We start from the raw sequence: 26,611 nt of genomic DNA on the forward strand, positions 1-26,611 counted from the left end.
ACAAAATCTTCAGTTTAAGAAGACTCCCCCCCAGGGAATTATATAAACATTAATGTTCAAGAGGCACTCGTCCAATGGAACCATCTGGCAAGATGTTTAAATTGGTGAATTCCTGAGAACAATTACGGCAGCCACTCTGGGTGTGGGGCCCAGCGTGGCACTTTTACCAAGCCTCCCAGTGATTCAACTGGGCAGTCCTATTTAGAACCACTGATCGAACTCTTCACTCCTGGCATATTTCCTCTATACCTCTAAGTTTATATTGCCAGTTCTTGAAGAAATTGTCTTTAAGAAGTGTGCACATCTAGGAAAGGGTAAAGGTGTATAATTAGAGGAACCAACCAGTCGTGGTTTACTGGAGACAGTCCCAACATAATTATTATTAGTCTCATTTTTCACTCTACTGAGATGATACATTACACATTCCCCCCATGTAATATAAAGTGCTTCTGTATATTTTTGGATTATAAAGTCATAATGAGAAGAGTAGAACAAAATGACAGCCTTTGATTTGACAGATGAATCCAATAGAGTGAGATGCCTAGAGTTTAATCAGTCCTTAAAGCATTCTAGGTGCAATGGAATATTACTCAGCAACCAAAAAAGAGAAACACATGTCTTTTGCAGCAACTTGGATGGAGCTGGAAAAGATCATGCTGAGTGAGATAAGCCAGAAAGAGAAAGAAAGCATTCTAGGTGTAACTTATCAGAAATATGAAAATTCCCTCAACTAGAAGGAAGGATGAAGGAAGCCAGGCTCTCTCCAGGTTTGGGGTAGGAGGGGGTGTGGTTTTTCTGTGATTAAAGTATGAGAACCACTTGGTGATTAGCCACAGACCGATTGTCAGTCTGGTCTGTGAGTATCCAGTCCTTAACAAAACTTCTTCCTTTCCTTTTGTATCTTTTATTGTTCATTAGTTACTCCACCCTCAGACTTAAAGGCACAAGAAAAGAAGGGAATAAAAGGTTAATTTAGCAGCCCTGCTATTAAATTTGGTGGGAAAGAAAATGGAAACAATTGGACTGTTTCTGGTTACCTGTGAATGTCAATCCTTTTGGTTCATCCTTTTTTCCAAATTGTTACCAGCTGGTTTGAAGGCTTTATGAAGGTCTACACATTGCCAATAAAATTAAAATAATCTTGTATTTAAAAAACCAGAAACAGCTCTTGGAAGCTTTCCTTTCTGATTCATCAAGGACACAGACAGAAGATGAGGCCAGCACCTTCTCATCTTGTTAGGGTCTTCTCCATCTCCTTACTCCCCTCACCACTAATTCCAAGGGACATATGGATAGAATTTTTAAAAAATAGTTCTTGATGTAGGTAAGAAATTATTTTACATCAACTTAAAACAAATAGCATAACATGTAGGGGCCCAAGTGGAAACATGTACAGATGTGAAAATACAGAAAGAACCAAATGGAAACTCTCTAAGTGGAAGTAGAGGCTGTGTATCTACAGATTGGATCCCAAGTTTTCCCAGTCACATCACTAGGTCAGTGAGGAACACTTCCAAGCCGCAACACAGGGTGAGAATTTAAATCGTGCTGGGTTCACAAATGTTTAAAATGGCTGGAAAAGAATTTATCCATGTGCAAAGTAAAACTGTCAGATGATGGGTGACAAACCAGTAGCAGGGAAATTTCTAGTCCATCTACCAGAATGTAAACGATATTACTTTAGGGTGGGTAAAATATTTTTAAATACTTACTAAATTCAGATAAGGTCATTCATAGAATCTCAGCAAATTAGAGAGCCCCATAAACTAGTTTCCGAGTGCATAGGGGGTGGGGAGAGGATGTATATTTGTTCTCTGTTTTCTGGATTGCCATTCAGAAGCTAAAATCGTGGAAGATGCGCTCTCTCTGCAGCTGAGAAAGCAATACAAGCTGGTATTTTTCTGCTGTGCCTGGATCAAGAATAACACTAACACTTTAAGGAGAGTGCCTTTTCTTTGGTCTCTTTTAAAAATTACCCAAAGGTTTTTCCCTCTAGAGATCTTGAAAAAGATGGAAAGCAGTATTTTAAAGAGATCCCAAGTGGTCAAACATACAAGCCCACATGAAGATGTGCTGAGAGAACCTTCTTCTCTTTTCTCAGGGATCTATATATATATAAAACTTTTAAAATCTTACTCTCAGTTATATCTTGGCTTAAATGTATCATGCATTAGGAGTGTATATTTGTGAGTCAATGATCATATTTCAATAAGGAGTTCCATGTTAATATAAAACTTTTATAAACTCATATGCTAAATACTCTGCAACTCAACTAACCAGGTCTGAGGTAAGCCCTTGTTTATGATTGGCAAGGGAAGTCATGTCAGTCATTAGAAGAGTATCAGGGAAGGATTTCCCTAACCATACAAAACAGCAAGCTCCTCAATCCAACAGGCTGGAAAGTACACAGCAAAGGTGATTTAAACAAGCACCTTTATTTTCTTTACCCACAGAATGAAGTATAACACTAAACAAACCCTCCAGAAGTGGGCCCATGGGAGCTTTCAGCTTCAAGGAAGCCTCAAAAAAATAAGGATGCAGCCCTCCCTTGTGGCGCAGCGGGTTAAAGCACAGCACTGAGAATCTAAAGCCGCTTCCACATGAGTTCGATTCCCGCCTGCCCTGGAGGTGACCACATGGCGTGGCAGACCTCTCCTGACCCGCCCACTGCTCCCCTCAGCAGTGTACTTCGTCGATCTGCCTGTTCTGTTCCCCACTCTGTCTCTGGTGAAGCCTCTCACCGCCCCTGAGCCTCTGGCCTGTACCCCAGTTCTGTATGCAAAAATAAACCTCTAAAAAAAAAAAAATAAGGATGCTACTCTGCTTTTGTGGACCAGATCTGAGAGAGACTCATACATGGGTAGGACTGCTTTCACACATGTCTCATGGCCTGGGCATCATGCACCAGTACAGATAAAAATTATCAATCCCATTTGGTAAATAAAAAAAAGTAAAGATCATAAGCATTCGTTCCATGCAAACAGGGAAGAGAACGTTGAGGAAAATAACTGCCTTGAGTCAGTGAGTCAGATTTGGTGAGGCCAGGAATGTCATTTCTTGCTTTGTACATAGCTCTGGAACTTCAGGCCTTTGCTTTTATCTTGCTTCCCAGCATAGGACAGAAGCATTTCATATAGAAAGAGAGGGGAAACCTCCAATTCTTGCACGATGTAGTACTATCCTGGGTAAAACGCATGCACTTACAAATGATGTTGGTAGAGCATGGCCCACCCAACATGGATACTCTGTGGTCACTGGACAGGGAAGGGCCAAGCACTTTATGTTCTGCTCTTTCTCCATCCAGGCGATTGTAAGAACAACTCTCAGCTTCCCTAGCCTTCCTCATCTAGGATGATTTACTCTGAACAGACCTTTTGATTACAGTTCTGGTATAAGGGTTTATGGCATCATTTTAATCAAATTCCTAGACTTGGAAAAATATGAAAGACACACACACACACACGCACACACTACTATTAAAGAATGGTATCTGATCCCATCTGGGACACAGTTAGGACAAATCCTAACTGAAAACGCTGAGCAACTCTAGCATGAAAAGCAATGAATTTTCCTTGACTCTCTATTTCTGCATAAAAGAAGCACTGCAGATGGAACCAATGCTTTCATCTCAAGGAATCATCTCATAAAGGACTCTGCTTTAAAATCCAGACTGAAGGAAAGACCAAAGGGGCAGCAGGGTGACCAGCAGTGTGGCTGGTTGGCCCAACATTAAGTTATTGTGATCCCTCCCAGAATGAATCAGTGCTGTCTGGAGCTTTAATGAATATAGGGAATGGAGATGCTCATGTCTGTGATATTTATGATTTTTCTAAGGGAATTCTTAATTAGTTCTGTTGTAGAAAACATCATGGAGCTTTGCCAAAAATAGTTGGCATGTCCCCTTAGCATTAAACTCAGGCCAGCCCCTCTTCTCAAGGTGAATTTTGTGCAATCTAAGAGAGGAATCCAAGAATAATGTCTGTATTGACACCTCAAAACCATGGTTAAACCAACAGCTTTTCAAATTAGAATTCAGAATTTACATGAGCATAATCATGGCTCTGCAGAGCTTGGGCAGTTTGATTCTAAGTGGTAACTTCCTTAACTTATCCATACAAGGGGTTTCTTTTAGGTATCACCCCAATTAACAAACATTCAAGAAAGGCAAGTCATCTGGGAAGTGCTAGTCTAAATTCTAGAAAGCAATTTTTTGTTGTTTCAAATACTCCAATAAAGGAATTAAACTTGTTTGGAGCTCTTCTAAGTTTGTTCTTTGGTTGGAGATAATACAGAAAGCAAAATCACCCCCACCTAACCCTCACAGGTGTGCCTTAAATTTTTCAGGAGCAACGACACACACAGAACCAGAGTACAGCTGTGGTTTGGTACCTGGGGCTCCTGGTCGTGACCGCTGGGGTCCCTCTCATAGCTCTCTGCATACAGTCTGATGGTGGCTCGCACGCCGCTGGAGGAACTGAGCCGGAAGATGAGCCGTGACATATCTGAGAAAATGATCCTCAGGCCCTGGGACCAAAAACATCCAGAATAGATCAGTGAACAAATAAACACACAGGTACACGTATCAATACCTCCTTTGGGGATCAGTGTATTCCTATATGACATTTGGGATCATGACAACTTAAAGTCTTCACTTGACAGCCAGTAGGACAGCAAGGTGAAGCTATTGATAGAAGCTTCTTAAGCATCTTTCATTTACCTCTTAATTCTATTTCTATTGCCTTGTGGTTAAAATCATGGGAGGGTTAGGAGCAAAACTACAAACAGATGCTCAAATTCCCTTAATCCCATGATGTAGGAATCAAAAACAGGTAGAGAAAATAAGGATGAAAGCTACTTAGGGTCCCTAGTGTCCAAGTTTGTCCCTTACACACCTGCTGGATGAAGAGGGGGATAAGCAATTTATCTACTGCAGTAAGAAAAATTAGCCATGTTAAGGCTACTCCCAGGAGATGTTAGGTTTTGTTTTAAGTTCATCTTCTCACTGTTCCTTTCCTCCTACCAAAATTCCTTTGGTGGCAATGGAAACCCTGCAGTGAAGTGCTCAGGCTGGGAATCTCAGCTGGGCTCTCGGGGGCCTGTGTACACCCTCTTTCTTTTGGCTCTCTCCTTCCTCCTCACTTATAAGACTTGGCCACGAGGGTGGGTTGGCGGCAGAGCTGTGCTGCTGAGTATTAAATTGTTGTTGGCTCAGATAGTCTCTACTTTTTATATATCTTTTCTCATGAGTGGCAGAGAAATTTTATAAATATGACTAACAGATCATATTGTGAGTGTTGTTAAAGGAAATTTGTTTTCCTAAGACAACTGATAAAGCCATTGTTATAAACAAGCATATTTTCAGGGACCAGAGGAAATAGGAGGGAAAAAAATACTATGTCTGGTCATTTGTGACTTCTGAAAATGTAGAAGTCTCAGACAACTTAGACATCAGATATTTTCCCTAAGAAATGTGTTCTGGAAACTTCTCAGGTCTCAAAATAGATAGCCTAACGAAGAGAAAAATTTTGTACATCGTATCTCCAACAAGATATATGTATTCAAAACATACCAATAAATCATACAACTTAACAAAAAGAAAACAAATACCTAACCAAGATATAGGCAAAAGAGCTATAGATTCTTCTCCAAAGTGTACATATAGATGGCCAATAAACAAATGAAAAAATGCTCATCTTCAAATAAAACCACAATGAGATACTGACTCACATGTAAGAATATGCCATATCAAAAAGACCATAAACAACAAAGTCTGGTATAGATGAGGAGGAAAAAGTGTGTGATTTGAGACTGGTCCAGCCCCCATGCAAAACAATATGGAGGTTTCTCAAATTTTAAAATTAGATCTATCCAACCCACCATTTCCACTCCTAAATATCTCGCTGAAGAATACAATTCCCAATAAAAGAGGATATATGCACTCCTTTGTTTATTGCAGAACTATTTATAATAGCCAAGTTATGAAAACAACCTAAATGCCTAAGAGCTGAATGGATTAAGAAGATCTGATACATATACATAGTGCAATACTACTTAGCTATAAAAAATGATGAAATCCTGCATTTGCAACAACATGGATGTAATTGAAGGGTATTATGCAAAGTAAATCTGAGGAAAAAGAAAATAAAGAATGATTTCATTTATGTGGAATATAAAACAAACAAAGGGACAGACAAAACAAACCAAAACCAATTCTAGAGATCTGACAGCAGAATTGAGGCTACCAAAAGAGGAGTTTGTGGGAGTTAAAGGGTGATGGGGGCTCAATGGACTATGGTAGAAGATTATTGGTGCTTTGGTGGTAGCGGCAGTGGGGGAACACACATTGATAAAGGTGTGAACCTAACCCCCTGGAAAAAATACAGTGTTGTAAATCAGTATTAACTAAACAAACATAATTTTAAACAGAAAAAATAATAAGGATGATAGTAAAAGAAAAGAAAAATTTCATGTCCTGAGACTTACTTATAAGACTAAGCCATGATTAAAAATATATCACACTTTTTATATAAACCTGACTACCTGTCTCTTACCTCCACTGCTATTTGGTGATATGTCTGGTGTTATGTTTCAGTGGCACTATGATTCCTTCTAAGTGGTTTTCTGCCTTTTACATGTTGTAGACCTATTCTGTTCTAATTCGAAAAGAAAAGTCAGAGTCTCTTTTGAAGTGGTTCAATACTGCCACAATTTGTGAAACCAAAAGGGCTATTACCCTCCTGGCAACCTATTGCTCTATGGTGCTAACTATACAAACAGGATGATATTATGCAGGATTCATTCATGGGACAAACATTTCAGAGCAGCCTTTAGGGAACCTGCTGGGTGACATCCTGGGTATATGGAGATATGCTCTCCTTAAACCTGGATTAGTTCATGTCATTGTATTACAATGAACTGCAAGTATTTTCTCAATTACCTTGTGCTGCTAGAGAAGTGAGTGCTAAACCTCCAGATAGTCAATGGAGCAATCCCTCACTATCCATATAGAAAATACCGTGCAGCAAAATTATGTTCAAAGTGACAGTGAAGCCCCCAACAGATCCACGATTACATTTAAAGCCATATTTTTACAAACTCTTTTGAATACACAAATATAGGTCATTGCTCAGCACTGAGGGCTGGCCACACACTGGTTAAAGCAATCGCTAAGCCTCAAGTCCTAAACCACCTGTTGCTGCAAATTGCAAGTGACTTGGGCCACCCCCTGTGATCATCTCTCAGACTCAATCCTTTTAGGCAGCAACTATTACACAATTAACATTCCAGATTAGTTTATGGCCATTGGAAGACATTAAGAATTCAGGATATAACAAACTCTCAACATGTGTTATCTACTCATAACGAAGCCTTTTAGCAGTGAAATGGTGCGTGTGTGTGTGTGTGTGTGCGTGTTTTCCTGAGGGTAGCTATATTTTAGCTGTACTCATACAAGATTGGTTAGAATCCACATCTGGTAGCCTGGAATAGATTTTGTACTTGAAAAGATGACAAAGGAGTGAATAGCATACATCAGCCTACTGGAAATAATCCAACATCTCTTTTGCCTCAGGAACTGATCATGAGATCGCAATAGAGAATCCAAGTTACTTTGTGAGAGCTCCAGGTGAAGAACCCCATGCAATATTCCTTCTCCACAGGGAAATACACATTTTAGACCCAGACTAGTTTGTGCTGCAACAACTCCAAATTTAATGTCACTTTGTGTGAACAATTGTATTGGATAGCACTGGGATTTGTGTGTTCTCCCAATGAACTTAAGAATTTGCAACCCAGGGGCCCTCCCTGGTGTCACAAGGGGGTTACATAGGCACAGCACTATGAAGCTATTGCAAGTCACTGTATCATGAGTTCAGTCCCCAGCCAGGGAGGTGACCCACTTGTTACAGCAGACCTCTCCTGTCTCGCTCGCTTCTCCCCTCAGCAGTGTATTTCAGTCAATCCACCTGTTCTGCTTCCCACTCTGTCTTGGGTGAATCCTCTCACCTCCGACCCCTACCTGCAGCCTACACCCCAGCTCTTATATGCATAAATAAATAAAATAAATCTTTTTTAAAAAAAATAACTTGTTTGAACATGTGTCGTGTTGTCTCTGGCACGCACTACTGCATACAGTCCATTAAATTATAAGACCAGAGTCACCATCAAGCAAGACTTGCCAAGTTTCTGAACATTCCATAATTCCAACAGAAGAATAGCAACAGTATATTTTGCTTTCTTTTTTCTTTTGGGTTAAACCAGTGTTGATGGCATGTGATTTGCTGGCTAAATTTGAACTATCTCCTGTTTTATAAATCACATTTTATTGGAACATGGCCATGCCCCTGCACTTCTGTATTGTCCATAGCTACTTTTGTGCTCCGACTGTAGAGCTGAATGGCCTAACATTCTATTACCTCCTTTATAGAAAATGTTCACTGCCCACGGTATAAACAATTACCAGATCCTACCTCAGATAAATAGGAAGTATATCCATATCAAGATGCCAGTGAGATATGGAATATCCTATTTCCCAGGTATTCCAACTTCTAGTCACATATTCATATGGACATATATTTGGTCAAAGTCAACTTACCTCTGACTGCTAACCCCTGACAGAAATGAATTTATTAAATTGCTTTTAGATTTATTTCCTTTTATTGCAGAATTTTCGAGGCACTGTCTTGTAATGAATGTTTGCGTTCATATAGAAATCCTGTTGGAGATTACATGAAACTTCACAGAAGGTATTTCCTCAAGAGCCAAGTGTTAGGAAAACTTTTCCTTTTCTGAGGAATCAGTATTTTGTTTTGTTTTGTTTGTGTTTTCTTTCTTTTTTTTTTTGTCTCTCTGGCAAAGTACTTTTTTTTTTTTTTTAAAGATTTATTTATTTATTCACACAGAACTGGAGTACAGGCCAGAGATGCGGAGGATGAGAGAATTCACCAAGGACAGAGTGGGGAGCAGAACAGGCAGATCGACGAAGTATACTGCTGAGGGGAGCAGCGGGTGGCTCAGGAGAGGTCTGCCATGCCATGTGGATCTCCTCCGGGGCAGGCGGGGATCGAACTCATGCAGAGTGGTTTAAGCTTCTTAGTGCAGTGCTTTAACCCACTGCGCCACCAGGGAGGGCCCTGGCAAAGTACTTTATAACCAACCATATTTCCCTTTTCAATATGGCTGCCAGGACAGATAATGCCAAATTTGATGTTCAGCCCAAGTGGATCATTACGACTTGCATAACTATAGATTTTTTTCTTCTGTTTTGGACTCTGTATTCTTATTTATATTTTCCCTAGTCTCGATTTCTGTTTCTTACTTATAATCTAACAACTTCATTATGTGGGTTTTTATTGCTATAAATCCTCTTGGAGAAATAAGAACCAGTGCAAGTGAATAAAGTAAGTTTCCATCACAACCTCAACCCTAAAATGTTGGAATTGCTGAATTAGGTCTTTGGGCCTTTAGCTGGTAAGTTCTGTGGGGGCAAAGTCATATATTCCTTGTTCAACATTTATCCACACAGTCTGGTGATAAGAGCAGGACATCCATAAACATTTATTGAACAAATGTCACTGCATACTCAATAACCAGACTAGTACTGCAGGATGACATCCTTCCATATTAAACAAAGACTTACAGGTCAAATGAAAGCATACTCATATTCCCAACACTAACTATCTGACACTAACTGTTTTTAGCACAGTTTATACTGACAAACTCAGGCTAACACAGTCACTGTGAAGGGCAGTTGTACAAGATATGATATATAGAAATCACCTGGCACATCATCATTATGGCAGTTGCTCTACTGTCTCTAGTCATCCTTCATCCTGATGGAAAGCACTGATTTTGGCTAAAAACAGTGTAGTTGAATGAGGGTATGTTCCTGTCCTGAGATGTGTGACTTTGTACAAGTCATTAGCCCATTAATGGCAAACTTTGCCAGTGGATTCATCTTTGGGGTTTTAAAAAACAGTGGTGCCTGGCTCTTACCCCAGACATATGATTGCATTTGAATGAGGTGTCACTTGGGCATCTCCAGACGATTCTATTTTTTAGCCAAACATGGAAACCATGTAGTCACCTTTTTTTGGAGTCACCTATCTCACATATCAAGCTGCTGAACTATATACTACTGTAAGCCTTAAGATTCCTTTAATATCTAAGGTTTCAGGTATATACTACACTGACCTGGGGCCTCAGGAGGATCATAACACAGGGGTTAGCAAAACATCTTGTTTTTGAATCCTGAAAGCCTCCTCTTAGTGGCTTTCCAGCAGCAGCAGAACCATTAGAAGCATTTCTTTTGAACAATCTGACACTAATTGTTTTTAGCACAATCTTCTAAAGAATCCTTGAAGCAATACTGAAGGGTTCAGGATACCACTACAGCCACAGCAGCTCTAACTGTAAGCTATACAGAATACCAACACTGACCCAGCAGTCACAAGCTCAAAGAAGGTAAAGTTAATGATAGGGTGGGGATATCAAAACTTTAACTTCAGGGCTCTCCCTGGTGGTGCAGCGGGCTAGCGCAGCACTGCTAGCTGGCCGCAGCCACTTCAGTGTGAATTCAATCCCTTTACCCAGAGGTGATCCACATGGCCCAGCAGAACCTCTCCTGTCTTGCCTGCTGTTTCCACCAGCAATGTACTTCATCCATCTGCCTGTTCTGCTTCTCACTCTGTCTCTGGTGAAGACTCTCACCCCCTGCAGCTCTGGCCTGTACTCCAGTTCTGTATGCATAAATAAATCTTTTTTAAGTTTAATTCATTGCCTGCCTAGCATTTTCCTTCCCTTTGAGGCCCATAGTTGTATTCTTCAGAGATGATGGTGGGGCTTTGCCCACCTTAGCTTTGTTCTAATGTAGAAATATTGTTGAAGGCCTATGTAGGATTACATTCCCCTGCAGGTATTTCCACACAGGAATTCTTCAATCCAATTCTAGTTATCACTGTAGTTGTTATTCCTCCCCCCCACCACCACCACCACCTCCATTCTTGCCCTCCTTTTGGTTTACTGCTATGGAGAGGGAGTTTGGAAGTGATACAGGAATAACAACGGGGAAAGTCAAGCTAGAATCCTGTGAGAAGTAATACAGCTTGGCTTACTGGGTTATAGTGAGCATTATCAGATCAGAAAATGTATGTAAAAAGTTCTTTTAAAATGATAAATCACAGGCCCTCCCTGGTGGAGTATGGGTTAAAGTGCAGTACTCTGAAGCTATCACAGAGACTGCAGCCATCCCTGGCCAGGAAGGTGACCACATGGCATGGCAGACCTCTCCTGACTCGCTCTCTGCTCCCCTCAGCAGTGTATTTCAGTACATCTGCTTGTTTTGCTCCCCACTCTGTCTCTGGTGAATCCTCTCACCACCCTTGCACCGCTGGCCTATAGCCCAGTTCTGTATGCAAGGATTAATCAATCTTTGAAAAGAACTATAAATCACCAGATAATATAAATAATATTCTTATGCTAATCTTCTGATGAAAATGGTGCTATGTTCTAGGCCATTCAGCCTTCCAGATTTTGCAAAAGTCTGCTACATAAAGCCTGAATGGTGATGGTTTGTGGCGCAAAGGCCCATATTTATTTTAGATTAGGGACAATTATGTTTGATTTTATTTTAAGAACTTTGACATGCCCTCTGAAATCACCACTTAATCACTGCTAAATGTTATCACTTATTGTCTCTATAGCTCCATCTGAACAGTCTTCTTTGGCAATAAAATATATTTTCCAAGTTGGTCAATTTAGATCCATCAGGTCCTGACAAAAGGACTGTACAGTCATCTAGGTCAGGAAGTTTAATAGTTTGCCCAAGGTAGCACATCTAGTAAATGGAAGAGCCAGAACTTCACTCCAGGTCTTCTGCTTCCAGACTTAGAATTTTAGGGTGACATGCATAAACCTGCTGATGTCCTACATTGCTTCTCATGTGAAATACAATCTTTTGTAGGGCTCCCCAAATTGGCAACTTATTTATGGAGAGTAGGTATCTGATAAATGGTTGATAAATGAATGTTGTATTTCTTTTCTTTTCTTTTTTTCTGTTATTTATTTATTTATTTGAGTCCTGTATAAATCAATGCAGGGAAATCTCCAAGTTGCTAAATACACGCAGAGCTGCCAGATGTTCATTTGGAGACAACAGGACATGTTGCAGCCAGGCAGGGAAGGAGGAACTGTACATTACCAACAGTTATTTGGCAGTGTCTGACCTAGTCAAATACCGGCTGGGAGGAATTCCAGAGGAAAACAGCATATGGCCCTGAAATCTGGTATAATGTCGCATGTCAGTTGGCCACACCAGACATGTGAACCTGGAGACAGGGAAGGCTTGGAAGAGGGAAACTGTGCGCCTAGCTCAGATGTTACCTCCCACAGGAAATCCCAACGATTTATCTGGAAAGCTTCAAGGTGAAAACATTGCTGTGAAACATCTGAACCATATTTTATAAAGAAAACATACAGCTTATAAAGCAGATTTGGATTGGATAGACATTTTTCTCCATGAAGAAAGTCACCTAGAACTGTCCATTTTTCTTTGTTTAAGTCATCGAGTCAGCTGCAAGCGTGAGCTTAAATGTGTCTAAGCAGGGCAGCATGTACTTAGTCCAATTCTTGTTATAAACAGGTGTCCCCCTCTGAGTGGAAAATCAAAGTAACGCACACTTCTCCTTAGCTGGCCTGGACTTCAGTTTCTCCTCCTCCACCAGGCTGGGTGTCTTTGTCCAGCACTCTAACTCACAGCCACACCCACCTCCTCAACTCTTCAGAAGAGTATCTAGCCTTTCTTCTAACCAACCCCCAAGGAATCACAAATTTTAAAGACCTGCCTAAGAAGATCAAGGTCAAGGCCCTCCCTGGTGGTGCAGCAGGTTAAAGCACAGCACTGAGAATCTAAAGCCACTTCCGCATGAGTTCGATTCTCGCCTGCCCCGGAGGTGACCACATGGCGTGGCAGACCTCTCCTGACCCGCCCACTGCTTGCCTCAGCAGTGTACTTTGTCGATCTGCCTGTTCTGTTCCCCACTCTGTCTCTGGGGAAGCCTCTAACCGCCCCTGAGCCTCTGGCCTGTACCCCAGTTCTGTATGCACAAATAAATAAATAAATCTTTAAAAAAAAAAAAAGATCAAGGTCAAATGACTCCTTGAGAGTGTCTTTAACCCTACCTAACAAAAATCACATTGGGGATGAGAAGGCTCCTTGAAGAGTGTGGATGAAGTTATTCCTCAACCAGTTTGGAACACTGGAACCCAGTCAGTCACACATGCTCCATTTCCTCATGTCTTTGTCAAAACAACGACTGGTTTGTCTTCATTCAATACCAGACTCAGTTCTGGGATGCTTTGGATTCACACACACTTTACCTACACAACTAGATAGTTTCCTTCATTAGTTTCAATGTTTTTCCTTTTATATTTACTTTTCCTGGTGAGAAATTTATTTATTTATTTATTTTTATTTTTCCCGGTTGCCATGATGACTAAACAAAGACATCAGTACTGGTAGGAAGTAACTGATGTTGTTATAGATGTCTAGATTCTTACCATACATCTCAATAGTATTCTACCATCACTAGAGAAGATAGCCCTAAAACAACTAATGGATGTCAGAGAAGGTCGTTCAATTAATCATCAGCAGGGAAGTGACAAGTTTCCAATTAATCATTAACTGTGTCTTCTTTAATTTCAAACCAGTCAAAGAGGTATTATAAAGCCCTTACTATGTGTTTGGTTCTTGGATGATAAATAGGCAAATTACAGGACAAATTAGCTTTAGGAAGAAAAGTTAAATCCATGGTTTTCAAGATGTCTCACATGTCTTTACTTACCACAACTACAGTGTTGCAGAATGAATAAGCACTAACTGAAGTTGAGAGTCAAAATTACAGAAATTGTAACATTCTTTTGGGAATGCTATCACCTATGGGAAATTCCAGTTGGGAAGCTAAACAATGTTTATTTACCTGTGTTTGAAGGAAACATGTCATCTGTAAGATGGTTTCACTAGATGGTTTTTACCTGTTCTTCAGCACACAGCTGAAATATCACTTCCCCATGTGGAACTTTCCTGAGCCCTGATCTAGATTAGTTCCCTGTGCAATGCCCTTTCCACTAAGTTCTTTCTCTGTCACATCATTTAATAAATTCTATAATAATTACAAGTATTGTGCCAGTTTGTCTTCCTCACTAGCCTGACCTGCATATTATTGTATCTTTAATGCCAAGAAAACTCATCACATAGAGCTGCTGTTTGGTAAAAATTCATTGGATGGAGGAAGACATGAATGAAACAAACTTCAACTATCTTTGTCATATTGTCTAGGTACTAACCTAGAAAACAAATCTATATTTATTATGGGAACTTTTTTTTTTTTTTAAAGATTTATTTATTTGTGCATACAGAACTAGGGTACAGGCCAGAGGCTCAGGGGTGGCGAGAGGATTCACCAGAGACAGAATGGGGAGCAGAACAGGCAGATCAACGAAGTACACTGCTGAGGGGAGCAGCGGGCGGGTCAGGAGAGGTCTGCCACGCCATGTGGTCACCTCCGGGGCAGGCAGGGATCGAACTCATGCGGAAGTGGCTTTAGCTTCTCAGTGCTGTGCTTTAACCCACTGCGCCACCAGGGAGGGCCTATGGGAACTTTTTTTAACATTATAACTTGCATCAGAAAAGGGATTTTTCAACTTGCAATATAGACCATACTCCCTAAACATTTGTTACTCAAACATAGGAAGACTATATGCAGCTACTAACGATCAAACCTCAGTATGACTGAAATGATTTTTATATTTTTATTTTGGGGTGCACAAACCACACTCGAGTAAGTAACATACTGAGACAATGATAAGTGTCTCAGTTGGTTTTCATGTGATAAAAACTGAAAGTTGAAGTTGGAGCTTGAGCAGTTTACTTTGAAATGAGAGTCCCCTCCTTGGCCCCAGATTCTCAAGCTAACACAATTCAGTCGACTTTGCATGAGGCCACCAGAGACAAAGCCTCAGGAAACTGCTCTATGTCTGTTGACCAGGGTTTTGGTGGCTACACTATGCTAAAGCACCATTTGCCAGACCAAAATGTGGTTTCAAGACTGCCAGTTCACTTTCTTAATTATTTCTAAGTATTGCAATTAAAAAGTGCAGACTTTCGGCCCTCCCTGGTGGCGCAGCGGGTTAAAGCACTGCACTGAGAATCTGAAGCCACTTCCGCATGAGTTCGATTCCCGCCTGCCCCAGAGGTGACCACATGGTGTGGCAGACCTCTCCAGACCTCTCGCTGCTCCCCTCAGCAGTGTACTTCCTCGATCTGCCTGTTCTGCTCCCTACTCTGTCTCTGGTGAAGCCTCTCACCTCCCCTGAGCCTCTGGCCTGTACCCCAGTTCTGTATGCACAAATAAATAAATCTAAAAAAAAAATTAAAAAAAAAAAAGTGCAGACTTTCATTGTAAAACTGACTTTCATAATACAGATGATAGCCATGGGTTGAGGCCCCATCCTGGGGGCCACAAATCATCTTGCAGTGTTGATGCCATTAGTCAGACTATCCTTCATTTACAACACTGGGAGTGGAACATTTTCCTATGGGAGCTGGGAGGCTCTCGTAGTCATGGGGCAATGGGTGATAATTCTGAGAGGATTAGGCCACAGAGGAGAAGCAAGAAAAATAACGAGAGAGGGTCTGGGTGTTGATAATGCTCCCCAGGATACTGAAGGGGGTGGGGGTGCTGAGAGAGAGAACATACCTGGCACCATGGGAATTCCTAAGATTTGCACAATGGAGTCAGCTTTGAGGAAAAAGTGGGCCACACTTCAGGCCTTTGGGAGTCTCCCAAACTTCTGTCATCTTTCCCATCTCCTGATTAGGTATAAACTGGGAATCTCTTCAATTAGTCAACAATTTGGCCAAATACCTCTTATACTCTGATAGTAGCTACTAGCCTACTTTTTCTACTCCTGTTTTGAGAGACCATCATTCATCTTTCTGATGATTTTACTTGAAAATAAAATAGGAGCATGCCCTCAGGGCATGACTGCGCAAACTGCAGTTATTGACCTTGCCTCACTAAACTGCATTGTTTTTACAGAATTATTTATATACATAACATTGTTATTTTTTTAAAGATTTATTTATTTACGCATACAAGAACTGAGTTGTAGGCCAGAGGTGTGGGGAGGGAGTGTGTATGTGAGAGGATTCACCAGAGACAGAGTGGGGAGCAGAACAGGCAGATCTACTGAAATACACTGCTGAGGGGGGACAACAGACAAGACAGGAGATGTCTGCTGCATCATGTGGGTCAGCTAGGGAGCTGGGGATCCGACTTGTGGATCTGCCGATAAATTCATAGTAGTGAGGCTTAACCCCTTGCACCACAACGAGGCTCCTAAATTGTTATTTCTAGATCAAAGCCTCTCTCAGATCCTGCTTAATGGAAAGTAAACATCAACTGTTCTCTTGGTGCCCAAGATCACAAAAATGTCAGACAGACACTGGGAGGCAGTCATACTAAAGTCCATGAGGCCCAACAGGCCACAGTGAGGTTCCTGGGAATTCATGTCAGGGGTTCAGTTCTTCAGAGGTTCCCTCCTTACTCCCTGAATGACCCCCATGGGTTTTCACAGGCAGGAAAAATTTGCAGAACACTTCCACAGCAGTAAGGTGCACTAGGGGTAAGGTGGGGGGCTATCTTATCACCAGAACAGGATTTTAATTTCATTTTGAATTAAGAAGCAGTTCTTCTTTATCTCCAGAGATACATGTGAAAAGGCTTCTTCTCCCCACTGCCTGTTTCCTGACTCCAATCTAAAATCAAGGACAAAATGGAGATGGAGCTGCTTTAAAAAAAACTTTTCCTTTCTGAAACAAAGTGTATGAGTTAGGGGTGAAGGGATGTGGAGAGAAATGTGAGTTTGAATCAATTCCCAGATAATTCAGACACTGAAGAGGCCTTCCTGTATCTTCACATGTCATCCTGAAAAGTTACACACTATTGTATGTTTGTTCCCCTACTTTTCTTATTACTTAATGCCAATATCTTCCTTTCTCAAGGATGCTCTTTTAGCATAACTTATTTCAGCTAAGCATTTGTTAGTGTCTATTATGTGTCCAGGACTGCATTATCTCAGTTATTCCAGGAGCAGGATGAGAGAGCATAATTACTGTTCCTATCTCACAGATAAGGAGAGAAGACACAAGGAAATTGGATAACTTGCCAAGACTCAAACACAAGATTTTCTGACTTCAAAACTGTAGATTTAAACATTATCCATACCCTTTCCTCAAACTGATAGTCAAATTGAGGATTCTGGGAAGGGAGTGAGAACCTGGTATTTACTCACATCAAATGGGTACCAGATGCTTTGTTTAAGGCTTTATAGACTTTCTCTTCCAACCTTTTTCATAACCCTCCATGGCAATTATTGACACAAGGCCCACCCACCTTCTCCAAGTACAGAAAGGTTAAGTTGAATGCCCAAAGTCACAAATCAAGACAGTGACAGAGCCCGTCTTCCAACTGTCCTTCTGACCCCACCACAGAACACTGCAGAGACCATGGCCATGTGCTCCCACAGCAAATGGAGATAACACATTATTACATTTCAGTTGGGTTTTGTTAGGCCATGTATCCTTTTGTTCATCTTATACAGTCTTAACTTTAAAAATAGCCCATAATATTTTCAAAATATATCATTTCTATTATCAAAATGACATAATAACAAAGGGTTGGAGGAAGCATACAGAAATAAGAACCCCACATACACCAATTGGAATGGGAAGCGGTATGATTGCTTCAAAGACCATGAGTGGTTTCTTTAATGGTGAAGCATAGAGTTCCCTTTTGATCCAGCAGTTCTCCCAGGAATATACACAAGAGAATTGAAAACTTATGTCTTCACAAACATTTGTGCATGAGTAATTCCCAGCAGCATTGCTTACAATAGACAAAAAGGGGATATCACCCAATATCCATTCACTGTTGAGTGGATAAATTGGGTATATCCACTTAATAAATTATTATTCAACAACAAAAAGGAAGGGAGTACTGAAGAGATGTGGTACAAAGTGGATAGACTCAAAGCATTATGCTTAGTGAAAGACCACAGTCACAAAGGACTACACATTGTGCCACTCACTTATGTAAATGTCCAAAACAGGAAAATCCATAAAAACAGCAAATAGATGGGTGATTGCTAGGGGTGAAAGGTCACAGAGAGCTAAAGAGATTAAGTTTCTGTTGGGGGTGATAAATATAGTCTAAACTGATTGTGGTGATGACTGTACAAGTCTACAAATACACTACTATAAACGACTGCACTCTGCACTTTGGGTGAATTGTACGGTTTGTGAATTCTATTCAATAAGACTACTATATATTTATATTTACAAACTGCACCATGGGCAAAAAGATCCATGTGGTAGTTTTTGTTTGTTTGTTTGTTTTGTTTTTCAGCAATGCTGCACAAAATGTCCCTGGAACTGAATACTGATAGCTAATGACCTCCTACCAGTACTGACATGCGGCCTCAGGGAATGTCTCCTCTGCACCAATAGGACCAACTGTGGTGAGGGAAACACCTGTGACTTGCTAACAATGAAGATGCTGATGAGTATTAACTGATCGCAGCCCTCAGTGGAGGTGAACCCAGACCTGTGGAGAAGCTCCAGTGTGACTCTGGCCAACCAGCTAATGAAGATGTCATCTGGGTCCTGGCATCTGGGGAAATGAGCAATCTTCTCTTGTTGCTAGAAATACTCTCAAGGGCAGTTCCTGATAGCATATGAATATTTATGGCCACCTTTGAACCAACATGAAAGATTCTGATAAGATAAAAACAAAACCAATTCCAGATAAAAACTAGTGCTTAAGGTTGGATGGAAGGGGAACTGGAATAAACAGATGTCTGAACTTGAGACCCAGCTAAGGAATTAGTCTAATGCAAAGGGTTAAAGAAAGGCCAAGAAAAAAGTATCCACATGCTAAATGCAATGAAGAAGTAATAGAGTAGTATATTTACAGCAAAACAGATGAGCTCAATAGACAAGCCTTGCATGAGCAGATAAAAGTCAAGAACCTAGCACTGACTAGATAATCCCCTAAAAAATGGTTTTTAAACCTCCCTCACCCAGGAATGAAAACCTCCCCAAGATATTTAGAAAGCATGTATTTTACAACTCTTGTATTCTTATAAACCTTGAATTTAGACTTTTGTTCTGAAGGCTTCATGCAAAATGGGAATGGGAATATGTCACAAAACTTCAAAACACTTTATCCAGACATAAAGGTTCTGAGGTGCTTTAACAGGGTGGACCCTGGAAAAGTGAAGGTTCCAGGTTCTGTGCCCCACCCAGAGGGAGGGTGGAGCTGAGCAGAGAAGAGAGGAATATGGAAAAGAGTCTGAAGAAGAAGGAAGCAGGATAGAGAGCCAGAGGGAGATTTGAGGCAGGCACATCGAGCAGAGAGACATGTGAAGAAGCGGCTCTTGTTTCTTAGCCCTGGACTGGTTGAAACATGTGGGTGAGAGACCCATGGAGAGGTTCACTATGGCAGCGTTTATCTTGATTTTGATCTTGCTCTTTTCTTCCCAGACTTGTCTGGCCATTTTTGACCCTTTTCTATGGGTGCCAGCCAGAGGTGCTTTAGTCTTGTGGTGGCTTTCAGTCCTTGCTTTGGGCCAGTCCCTTTTGGGTGGACTTTTACCCACAAGGGGATGGGTAACTTGAGTTGTTTGGTTTAGAAACTATATTCTTTGTCTTTTCTGTACTGTATACTCATTGTTTTAAAGTTCCTTTCCATTAAAGACATGGAAACAGCCCAAATGCCCAAAAGTGGATGACTGGATTTAAAAGATGTGGTACACATACACAATGGAATATTACTCAGCAACCAAAAAAAAAAAAAAAGGCAACACATCTTTTGCAGCAATATGGATGGAACTGGAAAAGATCATGGTTAGTGAAATAAGCCAGAAAGAAAAGGAAAAATACTGACTGGATGGTTTCTCTCATAGCAGGAATATAATGGAACAGGCAAGAAAATGATGATAATGATGAACAGCTATATGCCAGAGACATTTTGTGGGGGTGGAGTGGGGAATAGGATCAAAAACAGTGGGAGGAGGGAAATGCACTTGACTATGGTGATGGCATATGGATGATTTGGTGATGGGAAGCCCAAGGGGATTGCAACTGAGATGGAAAAATGCACAAATGATGTAAAAATAAACTATTATATATATATATAAGTTCCTTTCCATTAAAGCTCCTTTGTCTTGTCTTGATGCAACTGATGGCAGAACCTATTTAGAGTAGGCAGATTTGGGGGTTCAGGGATGCCCCCTCCCTGCCCTGTAACAGTGCCATGCATGGAGTCCCTGATGTCACATCTTCAGGCACTCAATGGTGTTACTTAGGAGAGAATTCAATCCACTCTGCAAGAGGCATCTTTAAGTGAAGTAAAACATGCAGTGTACACTTCCTGTGTGAAGGCTAGTTAGTTTGTCTGTATTTTATTTCTTACCCATTTCTAAAACACTTATGTGAGATAAATATTTTACAGATGTGGAAGAAATCATAATTCAAAGAAATCAAGCAGCTTTCCCCCCAAATCACATGACTAGAAAGTGGTAAGACTCAGGGGTAAGATTCAATTATGGATCTTTAAACTTCTTTACCACAATTTTCTCCACTACTGTATACCTTTCAAAGGTAAGACCAGCCAGTTTGTCCAACCAAAGAAGGCATTCTAGAATTAATGAAGCAGACCAAAGGAAGCCTACTGAGAGAGACAGGAGGACAGTGGGGTTGGGACCCCGGCAAGTCAGGGTACCCTAGAACAAGGAATACATATTTCAAAATAAAAACAGCAGTAACTACTCTTATATATAGTCTCCCAAAACTTACAGCTTCTGATTTATTTTGCTGTCTGTTTTCAATGAAGAATGTATAAGAAAATAACAACTTGGGGATTTTAAAAAGGAGCTTTTCTTGGCATTACTCAGGGTATCTCATTTAAACTATGAATGTTAAAAAAATATTCTGAGAAGGGTCAAATTTGCCATAGCCAACAAACAAAACCAAGAATAAAAATGCCTGTGAAAGCTTTCCAGTTCTCTTACACAGTTCCCCAAAAGGAGACCATGACAGAAGTTGGGGGTGTCACTTAGTTATGGTGACAGTGAAGTGGCCATAAATCTGCCTTTGGAGCTGTGTGGGTTGAATTTTCCAACTGCTTTTTTCCTTACCAGAAAACCCACCAGGATTAGCTTCTTATGACTCAATGACATAAAGTAATAAAAGGTGAAACAACCCTGCACCTGGGAGGTCCCAAGAAGAAGGGGCTTTTGCTTTTGGGCCCTTCCTGAATCTGTCACCAGTAATGGCACCACATAAAGAGCCTACAGCATAAAAATATTTTGGAAAACAATATTGGGTCTATATCTATTTACAGAAGTGGCCCAGAAAATACCAAGTGTGAAAAGTACTAGACAGAGAGGTGAGGCCCAGTGCTTACTAACCTACTGTGTGCCACCAACCAAGTATGCAACCTTTCATGGAGGACTCATTGGCTGCAGGACGGTCCTCTGCATAATGAATGGATCAGAGCAGATCACTGCTAACCACTCTCTGACTCCAAGACACTTTGGTTCCCAACTCTGCTTGATAGCCTGTTTTGGTGAGTTCCTAGCAAATACCTGTTTCTTGGTCACAGAGCCATCCACAGGGTCCACGTATTCAAAGCTGTCTGTCTTGGCCACACTGTAGACCTGGCTCCCCACAGCAAACTGCTGGCCGATGAAGGACTTGTCAGTCACCAGGGCTTCCAGGTCCCTCATGATGTAATATGTTGTCTTGGGCTCTAGTCCCTCATAGTCAAACCTGGTGAGGAGGGCAAGACACAGGATGAGCACAAACAAACCAGAGAAACAGTAACTGGGTGGACCTCTCAAGGTCATCTAGTCATTGCTTTTGTTTCCACAGAATAATTGCAGAGAAACACTCCCAATTGGCCTCCCCTCTTCCACCTGTCCCTTACAAGTCATTCTCCACATAGCAGCTGGAGTGATCTTGTAAAAATCAAATCTTGTTAGTACTTTTCTTCAAATTTCTCTTGTAACTCAGCATGTTATGAATGAGTCTCCAGACTTTAAGGACAGTCTACACAACACTGAGATCTGACCCTGTCCTAGACTTGACTCTGTCCTGCTTTTACCCTTGATCACTCTGTCCCAATCACACTGACCTCCTCCACACTCCACTCCTGAAACACTTTCCCTCTCCTGCCTCCCAGCCTTTGCCTTTGCTCCCTCTGTTCCCTTTGCCTGGTATGCTCTTCTCTTGGCTACTCAAGTGGCTGGTGCATTCTCTCCCTTCAGTTTTCAAATTCAGTGTCACCTCCAGAAAGCAATCATCTCAGCCATCTGTCTCAGGTGGTTTCCCTTCTGTCTCCCTCTCTCAAATACGCCACTCTTTATATTTCTGTTTGGCAGTGACCACTCTCTATTAACCTTGTTTATATGTGTTTATCTATTTCTTATCTGTCTCTGCTGATGAGAATGTAAGCTCCAGAAGGGCAGAGAGCTTAGCTGTTTTGTTCACTGCCTTCCTGGAGTTCCTGATAAGTAGTGTTTTGTACAGAGTGGAATTAAGGGGGAAGGAGTAGGAAGGGAGAGGAGGGGAGAGAGGTAAAGGGAGAGAGAGAGAAGATCAAGGGAGGCAATGAGAGGAGAAAGGGAACTCAGTTCTCTTCTAACACAGCTCACTTGGAAACTTGGAAGAAATACCATAATTGTACAACTGAAAATAGTCTTTCTGGCCAAAATCATCAAATGTAACAATGAGACTGGGAGGTGATGGGGGCTGGGAGGAGACTAAAAATAACACCTATGTTATTTATTGTTTCAGGGCTTAAATAGGAGAATGCATTCCAACTACGTGGCTGAGTGCCAGCCACTAGAGCTTAAACTATTCTTAGTCACTACCACAAAAAAACCAATAGGGTCTTTCCCTGTGTGGGGTAGTCTTGACCAAGGCCTGCTGGCATACCCAAGAGAGTCTGTTTAAGAAAAAAGCCCTAGGAGGGGCAGCTGTATCCAAGTGACTGGTGGGTTCTCACATGTGGGCTCCCTGTAGTATAGGAAAAGGGTATATGTTTTCACAGTGAACTGAAAGGAGAGCTGAAGAGTTGTCACAACTTTTCTCCACCCACTCTTTTAAGGCTTCTAGTAAACATTAAGATATTGGGGGTTTGGGGAGGAAATAATGTTAGAAAAGTAGAACAAGGAACAATACTACATCTAGCAATGGGGATGTGCTGTTCTTTATTAGCTCCACCTTCCACAAGGTGCCCCCTCCACAGTCCCAGAGGCAAAACAACAGGGAACTGTCAAAGCATGCTTTCTCCGCAGGGTATGAATTCTGGAGCCTAGATTCTCTTTAAAGATAATTCTCTGGGTGAGGTGGGCTGGAGGAAGCTAAAGACCTAATAAAGCAAAAAAGGAGCAGTAGGATGAGATGGCAGGAGAGAGGGGCACTGGAAGAGATTTTCCATTGAGAAAACCCATTAGTGTAACAGATCATGTTAAGTCTATGACTTAGTCATCAGCAGCAGCCCAAAGGTTCATCTTTATGCACAGGTCAGTCCTAACACCCCTCCCCCTCACCAACTCAAATAATCCCTTCTGATCACCACTGCCAACACATTTCAGGAGAAGATTTCCACTTTAAGGAGTATGTCTGGGTTCTCAGACAACCTAAGATACAATATTAGGTGAACCAAAATTATTTTATTTTCTCCTCCCCAATAAGAAAATTGCCAGGCTAGAAATCACTTTATTTCAAAAATATTTTCAAGCGGCATTAGCTGGAGGCTGAAGGAATGTTTATCTTTCCTTTTACCTATTCTCGCATCCCTTTTTCTTTATCTGCATGATCTGTTTTGGACAGAAATCTGAAACATAATTCAGTGTCTAACAAGAATTTAAATCTTCATCGCCTGTTATTCTCTAATATGGTATTTGTTATTAAAAAAGTAATTATCATGTAAGTTCTAGGCCACAAAAAAAAAAGAGCTATCTCATAAATACACTTATCATAACACCATGTCTTCAAAACATTGGCAGAAAGTCACATAATCATTCCATAAATGATGAGGAATACATCTCTGACTCAAAACAATCTCACTAAGCCAGAAGTTGGCAATCATGATTTATTCTGTCAGGCTGGACATACTGGAACAGCTACATGCAATAGAAAGAGCTGCTGCCCCAGTTAGCCCTTGCTACGCCAAAAAAGCCAACAAAATTTAGGATTGGGGGCACTTGTTAGTAATGGCAGCAATTAACACAAGTTCCCACCTGCCTTGAAAGTCCTTAATTTATGATTCAGTGAATAACTGGAGGTGGTTTTCTGACTACCCCATCTGTAGACTTTTTCACTAAACAGAAATAAGAAAGCACTAGTTACATTTTCCCTAGCACCGGTGTCTCTTTGATTTTAATGAATACTATGACAGGCTTCCTTATTCACTGATGTTTATCTAAGTAAACTCAGTAAATGGCCTCATAAGAGAAAAAACAATCACCTTAAAAGGGAAGTCTAAAACTTTCTGTCCTTCAAGTTCTTGAAACACAACCAAATATCCAAAGTACTTAACTATTCATAAGCAACAATCTCTGTTTTAAATCACAGACAGCCTCTGAGGCTATCCAAAGATTCCCCTTTCCACCCCAAGCTCTCCACAGTCAAAATCTTTTCCTACCACTGCTCCCCACCAAACCACGATTTGATAGTAGGTACTGGGGAGGCAACCACACAGCTTCCCCAATTATGCACTCACTTAGGTCAATAAGGGCAAGCAATAGAGACCTCCAGCCCTAAGCTCTTACCACAGACTTGCCCTTCCTCTTCCACAGGGCAGACTTCCCTCTCCTGTATCTCCTCTAGCAAATCTCCTCTAGCAATTCCATATATTGCTTCATGGTTCCATAACCACGTAACTCTTTCAATGAGTGCCATCTACCACATCCTGGCTATTGTTCAGATAAACGGTGGAGAGGTCAGATTGAGGATTACAAAGCACCCCAGCTGGTGCTGACAGAAGCACCCACAGCTTCTGTCTCCATGCCCTTCCTTGATAATCATAGGTGGAAAACAACAAGGAAAGTCCCTGGTTTGACTGCTTGGTTGTCATGGGAACCAAAGGACATAGGCTCTGCAGTCCAGATTCCCTCTTGGGATGGCTGCCACTTTACAGACACTGAGCTTTTGATTCCACACCCAACCACTTAACCAGGGCTTCTCTGGCTCCAGCCTCTGTGTCCCTTAGATATTTGTGAAGATGTCTCCTTTTTCAGGTTTTAGTCACCACCTTTAGAAACTTTCTCTAAGAGTAGTTGCTCTGCATTCAAAAGAGACCCTTACCCTGCTTACCTGCAATAGTAGTGGCGGCCAAATTTGGCCCAGTGATCCCGGACAATTTCTTCCACACCCTGCTTCCGGGCAGCAATGACAGAGAGCCAGACCAAGACAGCCCAGAGGCCATCTTTCTCTCGGAGGTGATCAGAGCCTAGCGGAAAAAGAAGTTCTCTGATGAGGACTTGCTCCTTGGGGAAGGATTGGGGTTTGGGGAGGAGGGGTTCTATTAAAGCTAAATGAACTATAAAGACCAATTAGCAATTAAGTGTTATATAAGAACGGTTCAATAGATGTGTTCATTGTAGTCAATCTATAAAATATAAAAATCATAAAATACTTGCAATGCCAACAATATGGAGGTAGACAAAAGAACAAGATGTGTCAAATCTAGACAAGCGTTATGAAGAAAATAAACCTAGTGATGTATCACAGAGAACGATACAACAGCAGCAAAGACTGCTTTCCTTAGGGTGGGGTGTAGTGGTTTGGACAGTAGCCCCCGCCCCCAACTATGTTCGCTCAGAACATGTGAACGTGACCTGTTTTGGGGAAACAATCTTTGCAAATGTAGTTAAAAATCTTGTGATAATCAACCTGAATTATCCAGGTAGGCCCTAAATTCAGTGAAAAGTGTTTTTATAAGAGGAGAAGGCATTGAGAGGGCTATATAGAAAGGTATTATATGAAGATAGAAACTGAAGTTACATTGCTACAGCCAAGAAATATGTGGAGTCTCCAGTAAATGAAAAAAGGAAGAACTCATTCTCCCCTAGAGCCATTAGAGGAAGCAGGCCAATGCCTTCATTTTGGACGTATGGACTTCAAAATTATTAGAGAATAAATTCTACTGTAAATCACTCAATTTTTGATAATTTGTTACTGCAGCCTTAGGAAGCTAACCATAATTAGTCACACTCAGCCCCTTGAGCTGACATGTGATCATGAGTCAGCCATGTCAGATCTGGAAACAGAGTATTCCAGGCTGGGAACAGAAACAGTGAAGCCCCTAAAGCAGGAATACATTTGGAAACTTATTCCTACAGTTATTTATATAGAAAGAAAGGCAGTTTGTATTGTGGTTCATGTGAATGAAGAGGCTAAACAAGAAGCTTCCTGCACAAAAAGAACTAGAAAAACGTAAGTCTATTTAAGCAGTGGCCCACTGTAACCACTTCTGAAGTGACTAAA

At 41.1% G+C, this 26,611-nt stretch overlaps 1 protein-coding gene across 1 annotated transcript in view; it reads right to left on the reverse strand.

Moving 5' to 3' along the window:
* PGM5 (phosphoglucomutase 5) overlaps window positions 1-26,611 on the reverse strand; it is a 153,643-nt gene that overhangs the window by 22,182 nt on the left and 104,850 nt on the right. The window contains exons 8-10 of the mRNA XM_004677619.2: window positions 25,439-25,574; window positions 21,703-21,886; window positions 4,390-4,524 (exon numbers count right to left, since the gene is read on the reverse strand). Of these exons, the coding sequence (XP_004677676.1) occupies window positions 4,390-4,524; window positions 21,703-21,886; window positions 25,439-25,574 (455 nt within the window). The remainder of the gene's footprint in view (window positions 1-4,389; window positions 4,525-21,702; window positions 21,887-25,438; window positions 25,575-26,611) is intronic.

This window comes from Condylura cristata, unplaced genomic scaffold (assembly GCF_000260355.1).
Source record: "Condylura cristata isolate star-nosed mole 26May11 unplaced genomic scaffold, ConCri1.0 scaffold00006, whole genome shotgun sequence".
In the NCBI taxonomy this organism is placed as follows: Eukaryota; Metazoa; Chordata; class Mammalia; order Eulipotyphla; family Talpidae; genus Condylura; species Condylura cristata.